The 12,088-nt window shown below is 40.8% G+C and overlaps 4 protein-coding genes across 9 annotated transcripts in view; all 4 read right to left on the bottom strand.

Moving 5' to 3' along the window:
• Positions 1–248: 248 nt before the first annotated feature.
• On the bottom strand, positions 249–6,934 carry LOC124194566 (exocyst complex component 4-like). 4 transcript variants are annotated; one of them, XM_046588822.1, is made up of 17 exons: positions 6,794–6,934; positions 6,396–6,727; positions 6,156–6,321; positions 5,868–6,088; positions 5,717–5,801; positions 5,383–5,640; positions 5,173–5,312; positions 4,857–5,075; positions 4,599–4,776; positions 4,458–4,539; positions 4,248–4,386; positions 3,966–4,188; positions 3,577–3,906; positions 3,304–3,510; positions 2,045–3,027; positions 1,892–1,957; positions 249–1,800 (listed from the first exon to the last, which is right to left on the bottom strand). In XM_046588822.1, the coding sequence occupies exons 1-15, from the start codon at positions 6,806–6,808 to the stop codon at positions 2,860–2,862; spliced, it is 2,763 nt and encodes a 920-aa protein (XP_046444778.1). In that variant the 5' UTR covers positions 6,809–6,934; the 3' UTR covers positions 249–1,800; positions 1,892–1,957; positions 2,045–2,859. The 4 variants fall into 4 exon arrangements, with proteins under 4 accessions (XP_046444778.1, XP_046444779.1, XP_046444777.1 ...); XM_046588823.1 differs by having other exon boundaries at positions 2,152–3,027; XM_046588821.1 differs by having other exon boundaries at positions 1,892–3,027.
• Positions 655–1,915, bottom strand: LOC124194845 (mucin-7-like). Its single transcript, XM_046589227.1, has 2 exons — positions 1,892–1,915; positions 655–1,800 (listed from the first exon to the last, which is right to left on the bottom strand). The coding sequence occupies exons 1-2, from the start codon at positions 1,913–1,915 to the stop codon at positions 655–657; spliced, it is 1,170 nt and encodes a 389-aa protein (XP_046445183.1).
• A 232-nt stretch (positions 6,935–7,166) lies between the features above and the next one.
• LOC124194569 (repetitive proline-rich cell wall protein 1-like) lies at positions 7,167–8,055 on the bottom strand. The gene is made up of 3 exons (XM_046588828.1): positions 7,944–8,055; positions 7,733–7,864; positions 7,167–7,653 (listed from the first exon to the last, which is right to left on the bottom strand). Exons 1-3 carry the CDS (start codon positions 7,947–7,949, stop codon positions 7,237–7,239), a joined length of 555 nt encoding a protein of 184 aa, XP_046444784.1. The 5' UTR covers positions 7,950–8,055; the 3' UTR covers positions 7,167–7,236.
• Positions 8,056–9,814: 1,759 nt separating this feature from the next.
• Positions 9,815–12,088, bottom strand: part of LOC124194567 (hemicentin-1-like) — a 36,918-nt gene continuing 34,644 nt past the window's right edge. For all 3 annotated transcript variants that reach the window (XM_046588825.1, XM_046588824.1, XM_046588826.1), the window contains exons 13-19: positions 11,939–12,077; positions 11,567–11,863; positions 11,184–11,438; positions 10,902–10,960; positions 10,577–10,808; positions 10,205–10,504; positions 9,815–10,130 (exon numbers count right to left, since the gene is read on the bottom strand). In XM_046588825.1, coding sequence (XP_046444781.1) covers positions 10,584–10,808; positions 10,902–10,960; positions 11,184–11,438; positions 11,567–11,863; positions 11,939–12,077 — 975 coding nt within the window. In that variant the 3' untranslated portion in view covers positions 9,815–10,130; positions 10,205–10,504; positions 10,577–10,583. The remainder of the gene's footprint in view (positions 10,131–10,204; positions 10,505–10,576; positions 10,809–10,901; positions 10,961–11,183; positions 11,439–11,566; positions 11,864–11,938; positions 12,078–12,088) is intronic.

Genomic DNA, 12,088 nt, shown 5'->3' with positions numbered 1-12,088 from the left:
AAAAAATAAAATATTATTAAAAATACAATATTTAAAAAAAGGAGTTCTTATGTCTTTGGAGTTCTACTGTTGTTGGAGTTCTACTGTCGCGTACGAAGAAATTTTTTAAAGTTCTACGGTCGCCATACCGATTTTTTTTTCAAATCTTCATACCTTCACTTCATTTCCTTATTTGCATGTTAATAATTATCATCTGTTTCTTACTAAGGGAAAGTATGTATTTATACAAGAATAGAACTTGATTCATGTATTTCTGAACCTTTTATTGCCGGTCACAAAATAAATCAACATTATAACTGAGAGGTTGGCAACTGTTGAAGAAATGTCGCAACCGCGACACTTTTTGCCGAGTTAAATATAATGCCAAATTCTTTTCTCTTTCACTTTTATAAAATCAGCGCGCGACTCAGCTTGGAATTGTCAAAAATCTGCCAACCCCTTTCCACCTACTGAAACAAAAAGAGCAAAAAAGGAAACGTAACAAACGATTTGGGAAATAAATATTCAAAGAATACCATGCAGCGATAAAAGTATACAATTGAGAAAAGAGTACAAGACTAGTTTACGGTCTTATTAATTTAAGTTCTTAAATAAAAACAAAAACACGTCAAACTTAAATATTTTGTTACCAAAACCAGCTCTAAACTCTTATTGTTAACCTTGCAATAATTGTTTGAAAAAATTTGGAAAGCCTTCGGACGGGCTACTAAAAAATCCTTCGTTATCCTTTGATATCGATACGGGAGATGTGGAATTCCCCTTTGGTGAGCTTTTTGGGGTGTAAGCTGGCTTGATTGGGACTTCATTCTTTAACTTAAGCGGAATAATCATCTCTTTTTTGGGTGGAGCATATTTTTTCTTCGGTTGGCTGGATTCGGTCTTTGGAGAGCTAGATTCCGGAGCACTGGAAGTGGAAGAATCGGAAGTGGAAGAATTGTACGCAGAAGTGCTGGTATCTATCGGACTAGAGGTTGCAGTAGCTGTAGTACTACTAACAGGAGCCGGAGAACTATAAACTCGGGTACTGGTAGTAGTTGAAGGACTGGTTGTTGTGGAAAGTGAAGTTGTAGGATATGTGGGACGATGAGAAGATGGGCGGGGTGAAGTTTTGGGACTTGTCGGAGGTGAAGTTTTAGGACGGGTCGGGTGTGAAGTTTTGGGACTTGTCGCAGGTGAAATTTTGGGTGGTGTCGGAGGTGGCGTCTTAGGGCGTGTCGTGGATGAAGTTTTAGGTCGCGTTGGAAGTGCTGATTGGGGATGTACTGGAGGTGAATTCTTATATTGAGGGGGTGCAAGGTGGGACGGACGATGGACAACTGAAGCCTGAGGGCGACGTGGAGATTGAGGACGTGAAGGTTGCGGACGCAAGGCTGAAGCACGAAGGTGTGCAGATTGGCTGTATACAGGTAGACTGTAGGTTGGAGTATTGTAAGCTGGAGCTACGTAACTATAAACTGGACCTAAACTGTACTGGGTCTTCGGAGGATATTTGGCATGAGGTTTGCTTTGTGCCTTAGATGGTGGGTAGTAAGGTTTGGACGCCTCGTATTGTGATTTAGGGACTCCATAACTGGATTTGGTATGTTTATGTTTATGTTTATTACGCAGTTTTCCCGGGCGCCGTCTACCAATGTGCCCCTTTCCTTTTCCGTGAGAAAAATCAAATCGTTCTTCGATGCCATCCAAACTGTCACCAGCCACATCAACATACACCCCCATGAGATTACTTTCGGCCGACACGCAGATATCCGATTCAATGATTGCGAAGGCCAACGCAATCAGCAAAATTGGCGCCAGAAACTAATAGAGTAATGAAATGAAAAAAATTAATTGGTTTCGTCATAAATGTATGTTTTAAAATTAACTTTAAAGTTACACATCTAAAATTCACCTTGGAAATTTCGGGTTTAGCCATGTTGTTTAGCGACCCGAAGATTCGACAGCTGAACTTATTAAGCTGAAAAAAACAAAGATATTAGAATATGTAGTGAAGCGAAGTCGGGCTCGGAAACAGCACTGATGCAAATATGATCCTCGCTGTTACTTATATTCACGGAGAATAAGGTTCCGCCTTTTCTGCACCCCAAAACTCTTTGACGAGTGAATTTCGGAATTTCCCGGATACAATCGCTCATGGTTTGTGCCACTAACCTCCTTGTCGTTTCAATTTTTTACTTCAATCCAACAGCAAGTTGCGGCTTCTCTTCTACCAGAATTGATCCTCTTATTAGCGGAGATGAACCACAGAAAGCGTCGTCTCTTCACGTCCACAGCTCATCAGGCTAGGATTTACCCAGATAAGGAGATCACACCCGATCGATATGCTTTCTCTTACACGCCTGTAAGGCTTAATCACTTGTTTAGAGAGCTCAATGTGACCAAGGTTCCCTTTGAGCTATTCGATTGTCAACACTAAAACAACCGCAAAACTCTCATTATTTAAAAATGTTGGCACGTATCGTAGTGTTGGCGGAATTTCCCGACTTGTTTTATGGCACGAACGTTGTGCTGAATGTATACGAGATCAACGCACTTTCTTTGATAGCCACCGGGTGGCTGCCACCCACAGCTGAAATTTCTACGAAACAAATAAGAGACGTAAATTAATACAGCGACTTGCCGACTTAAGGTATTGATAATTAGTGGGATATACACAGTGTATCCAGTTGATCGTGTAGGGTTTCAAAACAGGAAATGTAATATATGTATGTATATATGGTGATTACCCATGAGAATACGAGAAAAAAAAATTAATTCAACTTCTTGAGTGAAACCATAGAGAAGAGTGAACATGTTTATAGCGTGACGCCTGTCGGTTTGAACATGCAAGCGTCACGAGATTTAATTAAACAAACAAACTTAAACAGTAACGCCTAATTCTCCTAGAATTTCTGAAAGGCGCTCAAGATGACGAGTTATTTCGTTTGAAGCCGTACCTGGACGACTTTTGTTCAACAGATGAAGCACCTGGATGTATTCCAATTCCGTGTACTGAGATCCCCGTTCGAGAATACCGTTCAAAATTTCCTGTCAAAGAAATAAAACAAAACAAAAAAGGAATTACAAAACAATCTCTTAAAAGAACTCGCTTAATCAGCCGCAAAGATAGATAAACATGCTTAAAGCTACACTACAAATACATTTCTTACTTCCATTCCTTGGGTAAAGGTGTAATCCTTTACAAATGCAGCGTTAAATAATGCAAAACTTGTTGTAAATATCATAATGAATGACAGTAACACTCTCACAAAAATATCGAATACTTAATCATTTCTAAAAAATAAAAATGAAAGCAGGTTTTACTTCTGGGGTGGTGCAAAGCAGTTCGAAATATTGTCGAGCGTGGTCTAATGCTGGTTCGCGGGCCAAAGTGATGCTAGTCAACGTTTGTTGCAGCGCAAAAATATTGCGGCACATTTTCTTAACGCCATTTTCGTTCATCCGACGGATATGTTGGACTGAAGACATAATGATGCTGGAAACCAGGTGGCTAACTCCCTCGAAAATGTACTGAAATGCGATAGAAACAAACAAGTGAGTTTTAAACAAATTGAATTTCATTTTCGGGGAACGTACGCGATGTTTGCGCGGTTGAATAAATGCCGACAAAGATTCGTCGATGGCTGTCAAATCACGACTGAGTCGACCAATTTCAGGGTCAGGCTCCTGATTATCGCCATTTAGCCAAAATTGCGCTTGTCTTCCAAGCGGCACCAAATGGTAAAAGCAATGAACACGCACTTCCAAGTGCAACACTAAAAGGCAGGTGTCGGCTAGGTCTTCAAAATCTTTTGCTAGTTCCAGCAACGTCTGGACGTTTGATTCCGGCAAAGCTAGGAGAGATTCGGAAGCCCCAGAGCGGGTTATGACATTCGCTAATTCTTGAATATGAGCAGCAAACCACTCCTGTGCAATGTACAAAATTTAGAGATATGATCATCTCAATAACCATTGCATTTGCTTACCAAAGATTCTTGGAGCAGAGCCAATATTCTCATCTGCGCTGGGTCGGCAAGAATCTCATGCGGAGGAATGATGGCGTCGCCAAGATTACCCGTCAGGATCTCCGTTTCTTTCGCACTTCGCTGCTTGATTTCCTCTGGACTGTCTTCATAAGTCTCACCATCAGTAGCCCCAGAGTTACGATGGGCTCGAACAGTTTGCAAAGCCGTCCAACTCGGAAGAGACCTAATTTATATAACTTAGAATCAACGACTCTCATTTGCCCCGCAAAAATGAATAAAAACCTTAAAAATCGATGGATGTCTTCATCTTTCGCCCATGTAGCACTGATCACACGTTTGTCCTCGGAGTCCGGTTGAACTAAACCTCTGTAGGCTGCTTGACATGTTTCACTGTATCGGAGTAGCATGTTGCATGTCATTCCTAGTAAGTATGAACAAACATTACGTCAATAAGAAAACATTAACAATAATTTTACTCGCAGTTCTAATTACCTAGAAAATGTTGAGCGAATTGTGGAAGCGCTTCCATCAATTGGCGAATCTCCATTAGACAACGATAGACTTGTACAGTGCTCTAAAAAGAATCGAAAACTTAATAACAATTTAAGGCGAAAACAATGAAAATGACTTCACCTGAAGCAAAGGACGAGTGGCCTTAGTATTCTGTATCGATTCAGTAGGGTTCACGGACTTCCACATATCTAGCTTTCGCGTAGCTTCATCTAGAGCGGTGCCCATTTCAATGTGAATTTGACTTAGGAAGACGTCACGTGTAAATACGGTGATAAATACATGAAGCGCGCAATGTGTTCTGTTGAATATATTAACATACGTGTATAAGGTCTTCTCGATTATAGATACGCATGATTTGAAAACTAATTAAATACATACCCTTGTGAGCTACATCCCAGAGCAGTTTCAATTTCTTGAACAAAGGCCATCAGTGGTTGGTATATTTCAATCACCAGACGTGCGTTGGGCTCGACAATCAAAACCCGATCGGAACCATCAAGTCCATGTGAGTCTTGCTTGCAGTGATCGCTGTTCGAATCGTTCAAGCTGATGGAGTGCAGGGATCCTTCAAACCTGAAAAGCGTCGTTTTCTGCGCCCTAAATCATTTAGAAAGATGTTGCATTCAGATTCTTTCCACAACAAATAATAATATGGAAAAAATTAAATCATGACGAGTAACTACTAAATTCTTACCTGGGTTGCCTTCTCCTAGAAAAATAGGCGTTTAAATCCGCGGCTGCCAACTGGGAATTCGAAGAGAAACTACCACCCGAATTGCTACTCTTCGACGCTGTACTACCAATATCCCAATACTGTGACAAAAGTACCTGAATCTAAGGTGAGAAAAATTTTACAATTTAAATGACATGTATGTGTTGTAAATCAAAGAATAGCTTAACATACCACAGTTTGTACTTGGGACCATACATCTTCTTTTGTGTACATAACAACATCATTATTGTACTGCTGGTCCTTCAGTAAACCTTTTACACTATCAAGGACGACTGCATGCGCCTTCACTATCCTTCTCATTTGCTCCATTACGGCCTCAAAGAGTTCTTTCAAAACGTTTTTGTTGCTGGAAGGGTGAATTTCGCTGACTTGCTGGGCGGTTTTTCTTGTGATCGCCGTCATTTCCGTTCCCATGCCACTTTTCAAGCTCTAAGGAATGTAGAAATGTATGCGAAATGTCAAATTTTGCTTTCATTTTGCCATAGATGTAAAGGTTGCACATTACCTCTAAGGTTTCGGGTAATTTATTCACTAGAGCGAGGCACTGGATTATATTTGAAATGCATTGGTTACTGCTTTCATCTTGAGAGCTACAAAACAAATTGGCATAATTTATTTATAGACCATTTCGTGAATTTCGTGAATTTCAATCTTACCTTTGACTACTGCCGACAATTTCTAGCATAAGAGATTTCACTTTTGGAGCGTCGCTCTTTGTCATCATGTTTCCAGAAGCCCTACCAGAGGAATTACGGCCACTAGATGCTCTTTGGAAAGCTGGTTGGGCATTGGCAGCACGTTTCCACTGCAGTACATCATTTGACGATTTCACGTAGATATAGTGACTCAAATCTTCCAACAATATCTTATAGAAACGCTAAAGATAAAAGTAAACCATTTTTAAATTTTGAACAAATAGCAGAAATTTAAAACTTAATGTATACCTCTTGCTTTGTAGCAAGATCACTACGGACATCTTTCAAAGCTTCAACATTCTGAAGCGGGCCTTGTAAGTTCTCGTGGGCTTCAACAATAAGCTGGGCAGCTGCTATGTAATTCTTCTTTGCTATATTCTCGTTGATTTTATCAGGAATTTCCTTTAACTTTTCGCTGAAAGGGTATTGATAAATTTATACATTAAAACTTCTAGTCTTGATAATTGCAAATTGAAATGTTTAAGTTACATTTGATTCAGCATTAAAAGAACCTGCTTATGCTCCACACCTTCGAGCCACAGCTTCTTAAGTTCATCTCTTCTGCAATGTAACAGTCCTCTACAAGCAGCCAATTGTCCTTTTACCATAGCTATCCGAGTTCTAGCGTCATTGATGCTAACAGAAACTTTACTGTAGATCTGCATCACATTTGCCAAGTCTCTGTGGTGTGTGGCAACGAGTTTCTCCAATCTCTGGTCGCTAAGTTTAAATTCACGTTCTAATTTCGCCTTCTCTCGGTCACGTTGCTCATTTGAAGATAGGGATGAGAGTGTCCCAATAACATTCATTAAAAGTCCAGACTGTCAGGATACAACATTGAAAATTCATGATATAGAAGTACACTTGATTTTTAAAAAGACGCTTACCGTTTCCTTTGCCATCTTAACGATTACTTCTTGGTTTTAGATATTTAAAGCACTGGTCGATTTATTATTGTAGCCTACTAAATCAAAAAAACACTGAGGAAGTGACACTAGCTCTAGCTGACGACACCCCAAAAACATAACAATAGGAAAATTCAGTTGTTGCCTAAATGCCTGGACAGATGTCGTCTTAGCCCGCCAAACTTAAAAAAAAAAAAAAATTTCAAACTTCCAAGCTTTCATAATTTCCCTGAATAATAGTGAAAGCAGATAAGTTCTAATTTTTCAACTGTGCCTTCGTAACTTCACATTAAGAATTTATTTAATAATTTTGTATTGGACTCAGTCAAGCACAATGCCGTATAAATGGGCTAAATCTTTCTTCACGATCTAATGTATTTTCATATAATTATCTGTAAATTTGAAACTATACAATTTATGAGCACTTAATATTTAGGATAGGCAGGAGCGGAGTACGCTGGGGCTTTGTAGGCCGGGGTGGGGGCTTTATAGGCTGGGGCAGAGTAAGCGGGAGCCTTGTAGGCGGGTGCGGGAGATTTGTACTCTGGAGCCTTGTAGGCTGGGGCAGAGTAGGCCGGAGCAGAGTAGGCCGGAGCAGGGTAAGCTGGCGCTTTGTAATCGGACTGCTTGTATTCGGGATGTCTGGCCTCGCCTTCATACTTGACGTCAGCATTGTAACCATAGCTGTCGGCCTTGTAGGAAACGATCTGGGTGCGGCCGTCGGGGAGAGCGACTTTGTAAGAGCCAGTGGTTACTTTTCCGTCGGTGCTCTCGGAATGGATAAAGTCATTGTAAGATGGCTCATCCTTCACGTTGTAGGAATAGCTGTAGGGCTGGGCGGGCTGATGATGCACAAGACAAACCAAAATCATATTGATTATTAATCATCTTGAATCCTTGATGCCAGCGGATCAGACTCACGTATTCCTCCGGTGCGGAGTAGGCCGGAGCGGAATAAGCTGGAGATTTGTAGGACGGGGCAGAGTAGACAGGTGCCTTGTTGTAGGCATTATTGGCAGCAGCAACGGCTAAAACGGCAGCGAGAACGATAAACTAAAATCAATAGATAGAAACGCAAATAATCAAATTGATTATTCCAATTCAAAATTAACTTGTACATTTGTATGTTTACCTTCATGTTGGGAGTGTGATGTGGGGTTGTCTAGACTTGAAACAGTGGTAGAACTGATGCTTCAAAGTCGAGCAGCCGTCGGTTTATATATGCGGAGAAATCAGTGATTTCACGATAGGTGGGAGGCGCTTTGCGTGATAATTCAATCGAGCGAAAGTGAATGGCGAAGAAAAGTCCACGGCGGGTGAATGAAAGAGAATGGAACTATAAAGATTGTACCAGATTTCTAGCCACTTATTTAGTATCTAGACCTAAAGTTGCACAGGTACAGTAATCTGAGTGCTCGTACAAATGGCACAGAAGAGTATAATTTTCGTTAAAAATAATGAGCTATAATTTATTTTGCGAAAGACTTTGCTCCCGAGGCCAACCTTGAGAGATATACTGGCGATATTAGAGTGAGTTCTTTGACCTTTTCGTAAGATTGGCAAGCTCTTCAGTTACCTGACCTTATTACGTTTGTCCGTAGCGGATTATTTGCATCTGACGGATATACACAAACAGAGCAAAATGAAAATGTCATTAGTTTTGCCTGAGTCTAAGGAACCTTTAGCTATATCCTAACTAAATCCTTTGGCCAGCATTGAGTATTTGCTGATTAGAGTGATGGGTGGGATGATACATTTCCAGTCTATATGTGGACCTATAATCCATGTGGTACGAAACAATGCTTTCTTGTTTTCTATTTTTATCATCAGCTTTTTGAATGTTTAGTGCTGTACGTAACAAGGAGCCCTACTGTATATATGGGATATGATCGAGCTGAATCGTCTTCAAGAACTTCAGCTGCTGACTATTGCGAAGTTGCGTTATACCAGCATTTAGTGAAATATTGCAAATAAAAATTGGCGAATAAAAGAAAACACATTTCAGCGGTCCTTCGGCGCTATCGGCAGTAAGTGGTAAAGGCCAGCCAAGCAACAACTATCAAAAGCTTGATCATGCAAAACGAATAAAAAGAAAGGACAAGAAAAGAAATTCAACAGACGTACGTTGTTAAAAGGGACGATTTCTGCGAACGAAAGTGAGGTAACTGGCACGATAACAATAGGAAATATTTTCTCAAACGTACCAAGGTAATCGGAGACGGCTATAGGCGATAACATCAGTTCCTTCAAGTTGTTGCATCATGATGGCCCTGGCCCGTCTTTGAGCAATGATGTAAAAGTTATTTTCTGTTTTTGGGGGGAGATCACCCTGGCTGTCGACCTTTTAATAATTTTTCAAACTATGGGGTTCCAGTTCGTTAGCTATCATTCCATCAACATCGACTATGTGCCACACCCATTTTGTCCAACTACCTTTCGGTAAGTCACGTCGGTAAGTTCGTCGGTAAGTTCGTCGGTAAGAATCACGATGGCAACGTCACAGCTATAATTAGCACAGCAAATTGACCCGAATGGATGGTGAAGTGAAATTCTGGTATGATTGAACGTAACAAAATTCGTGACGTGCAAGGTCGAAACGACGGCTGAAGTTAACTCAGTTTTTTTTCCATCACGAACAGCTACTGCTCTCTTGAACTCACTTATAATGGACGTGAAAGTAGTACATGCACGTAAACAGATCACTGTTGTAACCGCTGACGATTAGACGCGGTGCGTTGAATACAAGCTAATAAATAAAAGGCAATACATTGGATAGCGTTGTTTAAAAATAGTAGAAACAATTTTTATTTCAAGATACCTTTTAAAAGTTTTCATGATCGAGATAATTCGTTAAAATGTTATCATTTATCTCCTTGTGAGAGTGACTTTGTGAGGTGAGTGATCCGACAAACCATGTCTATTCTCATAGTGTCCGAGGATTGGCAGTTCACCAACGACGGCAAACACGCAATGAAAATCCAGTTACGTATAGTACGAAAGATATCTGCTGGTATACATAAATACTTTGGCACCAAATAAGCATATAATTAATTCAAAATACAATTGAAAAGTGAAGCGCTATTTACAATCCGAGTACCGGTATAATTACTTATTATTAGTAAAACTGAGGAATTTTCCATTAGATAAAGAAAAGGCCCCATAGTTCAAACAAACTTGTCGATAATTTAATATCCGAAGATGATACAGGACCGCCCTTCTTTCCATACAATATAGAAATCAATGTGCGTTGCGACAACATGATGGGCTGTTGAATGGAGTCAATAGAATTTGGTCGACTGCTGAGGTATGTGCGCAAGTCCTGAATGTAAGAGATGGAAAATGTTGAAGTTAAGATTTGATTTTTTTTTAAATAAGATTGTTCTACACGCTCACCAATTTCTACAATAAAATCACAGATCTTTGAAGGAATGTGAATGAGGGTTGTTGCGCCAAAGGAATAGTTGATATCGACTTTCGCTCTTCATTGTGTTGGTGTCTAGACACTAGACGTTTGCCGTTGCGGGATGCGGATGTTGAACTCCAGTGGCGCTCAGAAACAGTCAGCGGCCAATCCGAAATTATGTTGATCTTGGACGATTATTGCTCAACCGTACCAGTAATTTAATCTCCGGTAGCTGAGCATGCAGCTGGCTTGTTTACGTGTACAACCAACGGATAGTCGAAATGTGGGTCCTGTTTGGATGGAATCAGAATCTGTTAGTGTCCGTGAATCCTCGATTAACATCACCCACTAAAATGTTTTACCTGCCGGTTACAAAAGATGAACAGGAATTTGTTTCTGTCGATAAGGGGTTTTGACGGAGACGATAGTGTCCAGATCGTCCGTCATCCAAGGCTTTCCGGTTTCCTCTTGTCTGTTGAGCGAATGATAATATTGAACTCCAACGACGATGGGCTTGTCGATATCCGAATGAGTACAATAGTTTATGTGGGTAGATTCATTTTCCCGTTGAGTCCAATCTGCTGCTTCATTTCTCTATAATGCGTTTGCATAATCGTTAAATTATGTTTACATAAAAAAACGAAAAAAAAGCTACCGAACCGTTTTAAATTAGAATTTATAACTTACACGATAAGCTGATGATGCAGAGGCGTGATTGAGGTGCTCCGGAAACTGCTGTTCGTGAACTAAATGAAAATTATATTCCGGTTTTTATTCAATTCGAAATCTTAACAAGAAGACGCTTTGAGGAATAGTTTCTAAGTCACATAACTTTCTCTCACAATGACTAAGTACAAAGTTTCCCGGAAGTTTCAATTCCAACGAAACGGTACTTTGCCATAGTATTAGGTTTGTGTCAATTTCTCAAAGCTGGATAGAGTAGAACCCTGACAGGCAAGTAAGACCTACCAGAATTACTATTAATGATGATATCGGGATCTTCATTATTATGTTGAAGCTCATCGCCCGCGTTAGCGTTGACAGTCATCGTCGTCTCATTTATTCTATCCATTTTAATGGGATGATGACGGTCGTGGTTCGGTTGTTGATTTTGTCGGCGGAACCTGGCAGTCAGTCCTATGGCGATGCACACAATCAGGATCGTGGCAGATACGCCGCTAGCAATACCCAGAATCGAAGCCCAGTCCCTTGTCTCCATAATAACTGGACCGAAAGCAAAAACAACAAATTACCCACTATAGTGAACAAATGACTTATGATGAGGATAAATCACAATAAGAAAACAAATCAGTTAACACCCTTGGGAAATTTAGGAAAGTGTTTATTCTTACCTGTTTGTTTGTCAGCGATTTTGATGGTGTATGCCTCCAAAGGGACAAGTGGCGACCTACCCCGTTGATTGAATGCCGAAACTTGAATGAAGAGCTTGATTCCGGATTCGAGGTTGCCGACGCGCAAATGCGGATACCGTCCGGATTTGTTGTAAAGGAGAACGGCCGACTGCGTATCGAAGATTTCGAATTGAAACAGTTGCGGGTGACCACCGTCGAATCCCGGCCGGCACCAAACTTCCACCGCCTCAGCCGTTTGATTCAACACCGAACAATTGCTCGGTGGATCCGGGCGCACTGCAACACAACAAAACGTAATGTACTATTTCCCTATCTTGATATTATTTCAGGCTGGAATTATTTGGGCTGCACCTCCGAGGAAAATGCGATAGACGCAAGGCTCCCGTTGCTCGCCGATCACGTTGCGCGCCCAGCAGATGAGGCTGCCGTAATCACGATCCGATTGCGGCGAGTAGGAAATGACGCTCGTCCCGTCCGCCTCTGCCCCTTCCTGTCGTTCGT

This window comes from Daphnia pulex, chromosome 5 (assembly GCF_021134715.1).
Source record: "Daphnia pulex isolate KAP4 chromosome 5, ASM2113471v1".
In the NCBI taxonomy this organism is placed as follows: Eukaryota; Metazoa; Arthropoda; class Branchiopoda; order Diplostraca; family Daphniidae; genus Daphnia; species Daphnia pulex.
The sequence above is the reverse complement of the archived record's forward strand: the minus strand, read 5'-3'. Positions and strand labels throughout refer to the sequence as shown.

What these genes read in the sequence shown, in the direction of transcription:
- LOC124194569 (XM_046588828.1), bottom strand. An exon ending in ACTCCGCACCGGAGGAATAC is followed by an intron (nt 7,654 to 7,732) that starts GTGAGTCTGATC and finishes GTGCATCATCAG; the next exon opens with CCCGCCCAGCCCTACAGCTA.
- LOC124194566 (XM_046588820.1), bottom strand. An exon ending in AATTACCCGAAACCTTAGAG is followed by an intron (nt 5,641 to 5,716) that starts GTAATGTGCAAC and finishes TACATTCCTTAG; the next exon opens with AGCTTGAAAAGTGGCATGGG. An exon ending in TCTAGGAGAAGGCAACCCAG is followed by an intron (nt 5,076 to 5,172) that starts GTAAGAATTTAG and finishes TAAATGATTTAG; the next exon opens with GGCGCAGAAAACGACGCTTT.
- LOC124194845 (XM_046589227.1), bottom strand. Translation starts at nt 1,915, where the DNA reads ATGGCTAAACCCGAAATTTCCAAG. An exon ending in CTAAACCCGAAATTTCCAAG is followed by an intron (nt 1,801 to 1,891) that starts GTGAATTTTAGA and finishes TTACTCTATTAG; the next exon opens with TTTCTGGCGCCAATTTTGCT.